General features: G+C 48.0%; 1 protein-coding gene and 2 non-coding genes across 3 annotated transcripts; 1 reads left to right on the forward strand and 2 right to left on the reverse strand.

The window, feature by feature from the left end:
• Positions 1-4,913: 4,913 nt before the first annotated feature.
• On the forward strand, positions 4,914-6,431 carry LOC133460953 (zinc finger protein 665-like). Its single transcript, XM_061741666.1, has 2 exons — positions 4,914-5,124; positions 5,293-6,431. The coding sequence occupies exons 1-2, from the start codon at positions 4,977-4,979 to the stop codon at positions 6,429-6,431; spliced, it is 1,287 nt and encodes a 428-aa protein (XP_061597650.1). The 5' UTR covers positions 4,914-4,976.
• Positions 6,432-9,898: 3,467 nt separating this feature from the next.
• On the reverse strand, positions 9,899-9,972 carry trnat-agu (transfer RNA threonine (anticodon AGU)). Its single transcript has one exon. It is a non-coding gene; the product is annotated as a tRNA-Thr (tRNA).
• A 1,109-nt stretch (positions 9,973-11,081) lies between these two features.
• On the reverse strand, positions 11,082-11,153 carry trnaw-cca (transfer RNA tryptophan (anticodon CCA)). Its single transcript has one exon. It is a non-coding gene; the product is annotated as a tRNA-Trp (tRNA).
• Between the last annotated feature and the right edge of the window lie 834 nt (positions 11,154-11,987).

The raw sequence follows: 11,987 nt of genomic DNA on the forward strand, positions 1-11,987 counted from the left end.
TTTTATCAAAGTGGTAGCCCTTTGCATTACTCAGTGCCCTTGAAGTAGCTCTCAGTTTTAAGAAGGTTGGCTACCCCTGCTTTAAAGTCATCCTCTCGATCTTCATGTCCCTTGCCACCTGACGAATGGACTTCCAATTCTGTACCTCTGCCACTGCTCTGTCCAAATCTGTCAAAAGAGGAGTTGAAGCCCTGTCTGTCTTCCGTTTATAGTGGCGTGGCATGATGGTTTCTGGTCTAAAATTCAAAATGTCACATCATTTCGGTGATAAAATGTAAGAATGCAATGTACATATTACAGTAACATAATACTTTAATAATAATAATAATAATAATAATTAAAGCTGCAAGCAGCGATGAACGGGCCCTCGCACTCACGGCCACCGCCCCCCATAAGCATATCAGAAACGACACCACCCACGACTTCCTATGTCAAACCATTCAAAAGTTATAGCAGAAAAAAGGGACAACCAATCAGAAGAAGGGGCGGGGCTAATTAAGGCCAACGAAGCTTAAGAACTCATTACAGAGTCCCATGACACCACCCACGACTTCCTATGTCAAACCATTAAAAAGTTATAGCAGAAAATCGGGACAACCAATCAGAAGAAGGGGCGGGGCTAATTAAGGCCAACGAAGCTTGAGGACTCATTACAGAGTCCCATGACACCACCCACAACTTCCTATGTCAAACCATTCAAAAGTTATGGCAGAGAAAAGTATTCTAGGGGGCGCTGTTGAGCCGTTAGGCCACGCCCATTAATGCAAACCATGAAATATCAAATTTATCGCCAAGTCTGTCTTGCATGCAAAATTTGGTGACTTTTGGGGAACTATCAAATATGGACCAATCAGATGAAGGGTGGCGCGCTTTTTGGCGTCTAGCGTCGCCACGGTAACACTTTTGAAAGAGAAAAGTAATGCGTGGTGTCGGAGGATGGAGACGCACATTTTGATGTATAACACACTTGGGGGCTCGTTACGGTTCGGGCCGTATTAACTGCCGAAGGAATGGCATAAATTTCGCCAAAATGACACGACCAATTCAAAATGGCCGACATCCTGTTCGGTTTCGGGCATGACTACAAGAGACTTTTCTTTAAGTTGCGTCATGATACAGGTGTGTACTGCCACGCCCATTAATGCAAACCATAAAATATCAAATTTTTCGCCAGGCCTGGCTTGGGTGCAAAATTTGGTGACTTTTTGGGCACGTTTAGGGGGGCAAAAAGGCCCTCCTTTTGTCAGAAAAATAATAATAAAAAAAATACAAATAATTCCTACAGATACAATAGGGCCTTCGCACTGAAGGTGCTCGGGCCCTAATAATAATAATAAGTGGGTGAAGTTGAGCCACTGACTGGCTCAACATCCCCCAGGCCTTTTGGCTAAAATTACCCCACCCCTGCCATTTTAACAAACTTGTATCATCCAGCAGTTTAGAGCTAACATCATGCTTAAAGTATAGCCTCATATTATAACTTCCTAATCCACTAACACATATGTGAGATTTGTTCAAACTTGGCTTTAATTGTTCAGACGCAAGAATCACGACTCCTTGAACATGAAAAATTCACTTAGAACGGCAAAAAAGTTTTTTGAACTTAAATATGGTTACCACTTACTCGATCAGCCTCTCTCCATCATAGGGTGAGTACAATGGATGACTCTTCAAACACACGTGGTCACGTGACCAAATTTGTCTATGGTTGTTCATAAACAAGGGGTGGCTCAACTTCCCCACAGGCTCAAATCACCCCGTTCTCCCCTACCCGGCCTTCTTGGAGTCCCTGGGAGGAGTACTGGATAGTGCTCCAACTGGGGACTCCATTGTTCTACTGGGAGGGGTACTGGATAGTGCTCCAACGGGGGACTCCATTGTTCTACTGGGAGGAGTACTAGATAGTGCTCCAACTGGGGACTCCATGGTTCTACTGGGAGGGGTACTGGATAGTGCTCCAACTGGGGACTCCATTGTTCTACTGGGGGACTTCAAGGCTCACGTGGGCGATGACAGGAATACCTGGAGAGGCGTGATTGGGAGGAACGGCCTCCCCGATCTGAACCCGAGTGGTGTTTTGTTGTTGGACTTCTGTGCTAGTCACAGTTTGTCCATAACGAACACCATGTTCAAGCATAAGGGTGTCCACCAGTGCACGTGGCACCAGGACACCCTAGGCCGGAGGTCAATGATCGACTTTGTTGTCGTTTCATCTGACCTTCGGCCGTATGTCTTGGACACTCGAGTGAAGAGAGGGGCTGAGCTGTCAACTGATCACCACCTGGTGGTGAGTTGGATGCGCTGGCGGAGGGAGAGGTTGGACAGACCGGGCAGACCCAAACGGATTGTGAGGGTCTGTTGGGAACGTCTGGCCGAGCCCTCTGTCAGGGACATCTTCAACTCCCACCTCCGGGAGAGCTTCTCTCGGATCCCGGGGGAGGCGGGGGACATTGAGTCCGAGTGGACCATGTTCTCTGCCTCCATTGTCACCGCGGTGACTCAAAGTTGTGGTCGTAAGGTCTCCGGTGCCTGTCGTGGCAGCAATCCTAGAACCCGGCGGTGGACACCGGAAGTACAGGATGCCGTCAGACTGAAGGAGGAGTCCTACTGGGCTATGTTGGCCTGTGGGACTCTTGACGCAGTAGATAGGTACCGGCAGGCCAAGCGAGCCGCGGCTCGGGCGGTCCTGGAGGCAAAAACCCGGGTCTGGGAGGAGTTCGGGGAGGCCATGAAGGAAGACTTTCGGTCGGCTTCGAGGAAATTCTAGCGGACCGTTTTGGCGCCTCAGAAGGGGGAAGCAGAACTCTGCCGGCACCGTTTATGGTGTGGGTGGGGAGCTGTTGACCTCGACTGGGGACATTGTCGGACGGTGGAAGGAATACTTCGAGGATCTCCTCAACCCGACTGACATGCCTTCCACTGAGGAAGCAGAGGGTGGGGACTCTGGGGCGAGCTCATCCATCACCCAAGGCGAGGTCACTGAGGTGGTTCATAAGCTCCTCAGTGGCACCGAGGGTGGATGAGATTCGCCCTGAGTACCTCAAGTCTCTGGATGTCGTAGGGCTATCTTGGTTGACACACCTCTGCGACATCGCATGGAGGAAGGGAACAGTACCGCTGGAGTGGCAAACCGGGGTGGTGGTCCCTCTGTTTAAAAAGGGGGGCCGGAGAGTGTGTTCCAACTATAGGGGGATCACACTTCTCAGCCTCCCCGGGAAAGTCTATGCCAGGGTACTGGAGAGGAGATTACAGCCGATAGTTGAACCTCGGATTCAGGAGGAACAATGCGGTTTTCGTCCCGGTCGTGGAACACTGGACCAGCTCTATACCCTCCGCAGGGTGCTCGAGGGTTCATGGGAATTTGCCCAACCAGTCTACATGTGTTTTGTGGATCTGGAGAAGGCATTTGACCGTGTCCCTCGTGCCATTCTGTGGGGGGTGCTCAGTGAGTATGGAGTCCGGGACCCTCTATTAAGGGCTGTCGGGTCTCTTCCATGCCTGGAACACCTCCCTAGGGAGGCGTCCAGGAGAATTAGAGTCAGAAAGCCTTTATTGTCACTGGACTGGCGTCCCAGCACCGTGAAATTTGGACCAGTACAACCCATCAAGATAACAGACAAAACAAATAACATGAGACATGAGTCACGAGTCTCAGCGCGGCTCTCAAACCTGTTGACTGTGTGGGGGGGGTGATAAGAGGGGGGGCCGAGGAATGGCGTTGAGTTGAGGGAGGTGTGGTTATCAGCAAGTGTGTGTGAGCGGTAAGTCTGTGAAACTTCGCCCCAGAGCTGCTCTCAGCCAATGTCCTTGATGTTATCAGATGGCCCGGTACAGTTCTGATCCAGGTCCACAGACCCGTAACAGTTCTGATCCAGGTCCACAGACCCGGTACAGTTCTGATCCAGGTCCACAGACCCGGTACAGTTCTGAAACAGGTCCACAGACCCGGTACAGTTCTGATCCAGGTCCACGGATGTTCCTTGGAGAGGGGAGGGCTAGTGGGGGCAGAGTCCCTTGTTTTCATTCCACCAGGGAGATTGTGACTGGTGCAGCGGGCCAAGCTGCCCTGTCAAGGTCACATTATAGAATCAACAATTATATTTAAAAGAAACAGGAAGACTCCAGTAAATAAATTTGCCTTGCCTTTTCCGTCTGCCTTAAGTCTCTGGTTCCTCAATGGCGACTCCAAACAGACGAATTGTGATCAATTCCCGCCAAGCCGAGCTTCCAACTTCTCCAAGATCCATCTTGCCAAAGAGCTCAAAGACCGCCGCTAGCCTGCGATTCTGTTCAAGAATCGCATCCAGCTTGCGGTCTTACTGCTTCCCCCTTCTGAGGCGCCGAACGGTCCTCCAGAATTTCCTCGAGGCCGACCGAAAGTCTTCCTCCATGCTCTCACCGAACTCCTCTCAGACCCGGGTTTTTGCCTCCAGGACCGCCCAAACTTGGTCCACTCGGACTCGATGTCCCCCGCCTCCCCCGGGATCTGAGAGAAGCTCGATGAATCCAGAATGTATGACATTTTTAGGGCCCGAGCACTTACAGTGCGAAGGCCCTATTGTATCTGTAGGAATTTTTTCTTTCTTTACTCTTTTTTTCCCAAATGAGAATTGATAAGGGAATCGATAAAAACCGAATTGTTAAGCAGAATGAAAAATGGTTGGAAGATCTTATCAATACCCATCCCTATTAATGAACTATTTTGATGGTTTTCGTGTTAGTAGCTTTAACCATTTACACTTTTGATTTGACGTACTGAGATGTTTCATCAGAAGGTTTCTGGCTGTCAATAACAGCACTTTAGACGGACAGCACTTTATAGAAACTGAAAAGCTTTTGTGAGTCGGCCAACAAGATGATTTAATTCTTCTTCTCTGTACTTACAGAAACATAAAGGCAAAGAGAGACCCACAAGTTTCCGTTGTGATCACTGCAAGAAAGTCTTCACCACTTCATCAGGTCTGAGAAAACATAAGATGATTCACACTGGAGATAACCCGTTCAGTTGTGATCAATGTGGAGCAGCTTTTACCACATCAAGTCATCTAATGACTCACCAACGTATACACACTGGAGATAAACCGTTTAGGTGTGATCAGTGTGGAGCAGCTTTTACCCAACAAAGTCATCTAAGGACTCACCAACGTATTCACACTGGAGAAAAAACATTTAGATGTGATCAGTGTGAGGCAGCTTTTACTGCGTCAGGAAAGCTAAAGATTCACCAACGTATTCACACTGGAGATAAACCGTTTAGGTGTGATCAGTGTGGAGCATTTTTTACCCAACAAGGCAATCTAAGGACTCACCAACGTATTCACACTGGAGATAAACCGTTTAGGTGTGATCAGTGTGGAGCATCTTTTACCCAACAAGGCAATCTAAGGACTCACCAACGTATTCACACTGGAGATAAACCGTTTAGGTGTGATCAGTGTGGAACAGCTTTTACCACATCAGGTAATCTAATGACTCACCAACGTATTCACACTGGAGATAAACCGTTTAGGTGTGATCAGTGTGGAACAGCTTTTACCACATCAGGTAATCTAATGACTCACCAACGTATTCACACTGGAGAAAAACCATTTAGGTGTGATCAGTGTGGAGCCGCTTTTACTGAGTCAGGAAAGCTAAAGATTCACCAACGTATTCACACTGCAGAAAAACCGTTTAGATGTGATCAGTGTGGAGCAGCTTTTACTGAGTCAGGAAAGCTAAAGATTCACCAACGTATTCACACTGGAGATAAACCATTTAGGTGTGATCAGTGTGGAGCAGCTTTTACCCAACAAGGTCATCTAAGGACTCACCAACGTATTCACACTGGAGATAAACCGTTCAGATGTGATCAGTGTGGAGCAGCTTTTACCCAACGAGGTAGTCTAATGACTCACCAACGTATTCACACTGGAGATAAACCGTTTAGGTGTGATCAGTGTGGAACAGCTTTTACCACATCAGGTAATCTAATGACTCACCAACGTATTCACACTGGAGAAAAACCATTTAGGTGTGATCAGTGTGGAGCAGCTTTTACTGAGTCAGGAAAGCTAAAGATTCACCAACGTATTCACACTGCAGAAAAACCGTTTAGATGTGATCAGTGTGGAGCAGCTTTTACTGAGTCAGGAAAGCTAAAGATTCACCAACGTATTCACACTGGAGATAAACCGTTCAGATGTGATCAGTGTGGAGCAGCTTTTTCCAGACTAGATAGTCTAAGGATTCACCAACGTATTCACACTGGAGATAAACCGTTCAGATGTGATCAGTGTGGAGCATCTTTTACCCAACAAATCCATCTAAGGACTCACCAACGTATTCACACTGGAGATAAACCGTTCAGATGTGAACAGTGTGAGGCAGCTTTTACCACATCAAGTCAGCTAAAGAAGCACCAACGTACTCACACGAGTGATAAACTCTAAAGATTTGATCAGTATGCAAAAGCAAAATAATCAGACAACGTCATACCTAAAACTTGAAAGACTAACATATGATGCCCCCTGGACACCTCCTGGGAAGGTGTTCCTGGCATGTCCCACCAGGAGAAGAGCCAGGACACACCGGAGGGAATGTCTTTTGGCTGACCTGGGAACGTCTCTGGATCCCTCCAGAAGAGCTGGAGGAAATGTGTGGGGTGAGGGAAGTCTGGACATCTCTGCTCAGACTGCTGCCCCCGCTAACCAGTCCCACATCAAGTGGATGAAGATGGATGGATGGACAAAATCCATATATCTGCAAAAAGCACAAATTTATTGTTACACCATTCTGAGATACAGAATGTAATCTAATTATAGCATTAACTATTCCACAAACACTACATTAGCGCATCTCTAACATCTCTTCCTCCTCTCCACCCCGAGCCACTGCCACCACTGGCTGAAGTGTTGCTACTGCAGGTTCATCCTATGATGTTTCATACGTCTTTCCATGACTTTCACACAGATTATGTAGTGGACAGGAAGTCATCACCATTCATTTCACCAGTCGGACATCACAGAAGGAAACCTGCTGAATTCATCTTCTACAACCTGTCATGGTTTCCCAGTTGGGGATAGGTTTTTTCCATGATCACTCTCCTGTCGTTCCAGATCCTGCCACCCTCATCAACCAGACATCTTCTCTTTCCCCTCACCTGTGCTTCCCCGCCCATCTGCACACCTGGTTCCCATGATCATCAGTTCCCCTTTATATACCGGCCCATTTCCACATGCCAGTTGCCAGATTGTCTAGCGTTCATGCCTAGCTTTCGAGCATTCCTGATTCTGTCTGTTTCTGCCTGCTTGCCTGTGACTTTGCCTGATTCCCGGTTTTTGGATTTTTGCCTGCTCCTTTGGATTTGTCTGCCTGATCTGCCTGTCTTCCCGGTTTTTGACTCCTGCCTACCTCTGACCTGATTAAAGCCTCTTGGACTCTGATACTCCGTTTGATGTTGTTCATTTGGGTTCTCTGACTTTTGAGCCGTGACAGTACAATCTGGCCAAAAGTATGAACCCAGCCAGCATGGACCCACCAGGAAAGAACATGGATCTGTGGGAGCTCTTTTACGGTGACCAAGTGGCGTCCTACCACCGTATGTTGAAGGGGACAGGGACATGCCGCCAGCGCCAGCCTGTTGCTGTTCCCGAGGTGGTCCCGGACCCACCCCAGTCTCTTCCCCCTTTCTGGGGAACACACCTGGCTTGAAATGGGCCCAGGAGTCTCCAGCTTCAGGAGAAAAGACGGCGGCGGCAGTCCCAGCCTGTTCCGGCTCCGGCAGTGGTCCTGGACGCATTGCCCCCTGTTCCGGCTCTAGCGGTGGTCCTGGACGCATCGCCCCCTGTTCCTGCTCTAGCGGTGGTCCTGGACACATCGCCCCCTGTTCCGGCTCTAGTGGTGGTCCTGGACGCATCGCTCCCTGTTCCGGCTCCAGCGGTGGTCCTGGACGCATTGGCCCCTGTTCCGGCTCCGCCGGTGGTCCTGGACGCATCGCCCCCTGTTCCGGCTCCGGAGGTGGTCCTGGACGCATCGCCCCCTGTTCCGGCTTTAGCGGTGGTCCTGGTCGCATCGCCCCCTGTTCCGGCTCCGGAGGTAGTCCTGGACGCATCGCCCCCTGTCCCGGCTTTAGCGGTGGTCCTGGACGCATCGCCCCCTGTTCCGGCTCCGGCAGTGGTCCTGGACGCATTGGCCCCTGTTCCGGCTCCGCCGGTAGTCCTGGACGCATCGCCCCCTGTTCCGGCTCCGGCAGTGGTCCTGGACGCATCGCCCCCTGTTCTGGCTCCGGCGGTGGTCCCAGAACCCCCTCAGCCAGCACCGAGGACCCGGCTACGCCCGAGACCTCCTGACCCGCCTGCTACGCCCCCAGACCTCCTGACCCGCCTGCTACGCCCCCAGACCTCCTGACCCGCCTGCTGCGCCCCCAGACCTCCTGACCCGCCTCCTACGCCCACAGACCGACCTCCTGACCCGCCTGCTACGCCCCCAGACCGACCTCCTGACCGGCCTGCTACACCCCCAGACCGACCTCCTACGCCCCCAGACCGACCTCCTGACCCGCCTGCTACGCCCCCAGACAGACCTCCTGACCCGCCTGCTACGCCCCCAGACCGACCTCCTGACCCGCCTGCTACGTCCCCAGACCTCCTGACCCGCCTGCTACGTCCTCAGACCTCCTGATCATTTTCTGATTCTCACGCTTTTTCTTCTCCCGGATCCGTTGCGATTATCTCCTCTGTTTTCTCCGATTCCTCACTCTGTCTTGGTTCCTCTCCTCCTTCATCACTAACTTTGATTTTAGATGTCCCACCTGATATTTTCCCTGATTTCAGCCAATTGAGCATATTTGCGAGAATGAATAAAGTAGAGGCCACAAGCTAGGTGCAAATGCAGTGGTAGAAGAATATAACTTCTTCTTCTACGCTTCACTTTAAGATTACGTGTGTAACGCCCGCCAATGTAATAATGCCCACAAACCAGTGGCGTAACCACGGGTGTGCCAGGGTGTGCCAGTGCCACCCACAGAGACAGCTGGCACACCCAAAAATGTGATGCTTTTTTTTTTGTTTTTTGGTATAGTCTTACTAACATGTTGTATTCTAAATCTAGGCTATTAGTATGTAATCATGATGTTCAAAATAATTCAAAATAAAAAATCTTATTTTTGCATGTAAAACCCCCCGTCAGGCGATGTGTCGCGGCAGCTGGACTGTTAAACCTAAATTATGGTTCTGCGTTAAATCGACGGCGTAGGGTACGCGGCGACGCACAACGTACGGTGTGCGTCGCCGCGTACCCTACGCCGTAGGCTCTGCGTCGGTGTAACGCAGAACCATAAATCAGCCTTCAGACAACTCATCAAACGGAAGGTGGATGGCGGACATGAGTTCCCGTCCATTATTGAAGTCTTAGACTCCTGTGACAAAGATGTTTTATCCAAGATTAACTGTTTGCATCGTATTCTGATAGCATTGCCTGTTACAAGTTGCTCCGTGGAGCCTTTTTTTAGTCGTCAACAGGACCAGATCCGTCAGAGCGACGACGCTCACAGAGAGACTGAGGAGCCTCTCGTTGCTCATGTTTGAAAAATATTTGAAATGTGCATTTTCTGTATTTAACAGCGTTTGTGTGTAGTGTATATGTGAACTCTTTTTTAAATCTTTATCTGTTGTGCCTGCGCACTTTATATGTTTCACCGAGGGAAGTGGGAAACGTCCTCTATTCTTTGTATGTCTGACATGTGATGAATCGATAATAAAGCTACTTTGACTTTGACTAACTTCGGTTTAGAAAACTTCAATGTGATTTTCTTTCTTTATTAAGCTACATGTCATTTTACCATTTCACCACCACGGTTGAACTATGAATGAAGGAGACATCTCTAATCTTTCTGTCCTCAAAAGACAGATGAGTTTAGAGGCTCTGCTGGGATTTGAACCCAGGATCTCCTGTTTACTAGACAGGTGCTTTGACCAACTAAGCCACAGGGCCTCCGTAACCTCTCAGTTACCTCGTCTCGTTTTGGAACACGTCTCTCCAGAACCTCATTTGGATGTTTCAGCATCTTCTGCTGCAAGGCCAGATTGACTTCCAGCACCTGGCGTCTCATGTACAAAGAGTGCATGGATTTAAATGTGAATCCTTGCATGGAATAAAATGAGCTGATGATCCAGTCTTCATCCTGGACCAGCAGAGTGGTCCCTAAAGACTCCGTACTGCATCCTGCCATCAGCAGTGTCCTCTAACAGAGCCAAGGCTGACAGTGGGATTAGTGTTATACATTGTTTTGCACCAACCTTTAGTTTTATGTTCAGACCATGTGGTTAATTGTGAAATTGTTGCATTTCGACTCCTGTGTAACTTATTTGGTGATGTGGGGACTGTCGTGCCCTTCATGTGTGGTAGTGAACTTGTTGTTGAAGTCACTTTTCCTCATATGTTGGACTTCACTGCATCCCCAGTGAGTGTCGCCATCAGACAAAACCTCAGAAATGTGCGTAAGCCAGAATTAATGTGTGCGTGAAGGACCACAACTTTTCACGTTCAATCACTTTTTGAACATCCAACCGTAAACGTACTAAGTGGTGCACGTACACTCTTTGTACATGAGGCCCCTGATGGATGAGTTTTAAATCAGTTTTGTCTGAGGTTAAGACAAGATTTAACAAGCCTTTTTTTGAACCTGCGCGGGGAATCCCGAATGGATTTCGAGTCCATCGCCTTAACCACTCGGCCACAACAACCACTCCTATATGTGTGAATCTGCAGAATCAGACAATTTAGAGACTTTTTAAAACTGGATGATTTTACTTTATCACTTTGACACAAATGTTTGTCCTCATTTTTTTAAATGTTGCTATTAAATCACTTTAAATTGTACATGAAATGTGGTATACAAATAAACTTGCCTTGTGTCTCCTGATAAACAAATGAAATTCCTTTTTTTGAAAGATTATCTTTTGTTCCTCTTTTCATCAAGTCACGTGATGATGCAGACTTGAACAATTCCAGGTGCATATCAAAGTTTTCTGTTGCAGCTAAAGTTTGTCTGGTTGGTGAACTCGTGAGGATGGATAAATAAAAAAACTGAAAGTTCATTATGACCCTGATGTGAGTTGAACACACAACCTTCTGATCTGGAGTCAGACGCGCTACCATTGCACCACAGAGCCTTTTCTGACACGGTCTGAGGTTGTTTAATTAACACAAATCTAATCATAGAGGGCAAACTAGAGAAACATGATTTGAAGTAGATCAAAGTAAGTGTGTGTGTATATATATGAGAGACAAAATGAAAAAAAAAAAATCAGAAAATCACATTGGGTGATTTTAAAATAATGTATTTGCAAATAACGGATCAGTCGTCCTGGTCCCTTTGCAGAAAAACCTCCCAAAACATGATGTTTCCACCCCCGTGCTTCACTGTAGGTTTGGTGTTCTTTGGATGCAACTCAGCTTTCTTTCTCCTCCAAACACGACAAGTTGTGTTTCCACCAAAAAGTTCTATTTTGGTTTCATTTGACCACATAACATTCTCCCAATCCTCTTCTGGATCATCCAAATGCTCTCTAGCAAACTTCAGACGGGCCTGGACTTGTACTGGCTTCAGCAGGGGGAACGTCTGGCCCTGCAGGATCTGAGTCGCTGGCGGCGTATTTGTTACTGACAGTTCCTTTGTTACTCTGGTCCCAGCTCTCTGCAGGTCATTCACTAGGTCCCCGTGTGGTTCTGGGATCTTTACTCACCGTTCTTGTGATCATTTTTACCCCCCGGGTATAATATAGAAGTATAATTATAATCTACAATTACCAGGTAATATTATGGAAACAACACACGCTTTCTTTTACAGTCCAGTTTCACTTTAATTACTGAGTAAAAGTCAGGTAAAAATGTCTGTACTTATTGGGTAAATACTTAGGAAATAGAAATACTGGGCAAGTAACTACAAGGTAAGTACCTGCCAATTTCCAGGTAAAACATGGTAACTATCAGGTTAATTACAAGGT

This window comes from Cololabis saira, chromosome 15 (assembly GCF_033807715.1).
Source record: "Cololabis saira isolate AMF1-May2022 chromosome 15, fColSai1.1, whole genome shotgun sequence".
Classification (NCBI taxonomy): Eukaryota; Metazoa; Chordata; class Actinopteri; order Beloniformes; family Belonidae; genus Cololabis; species Cololabis saira.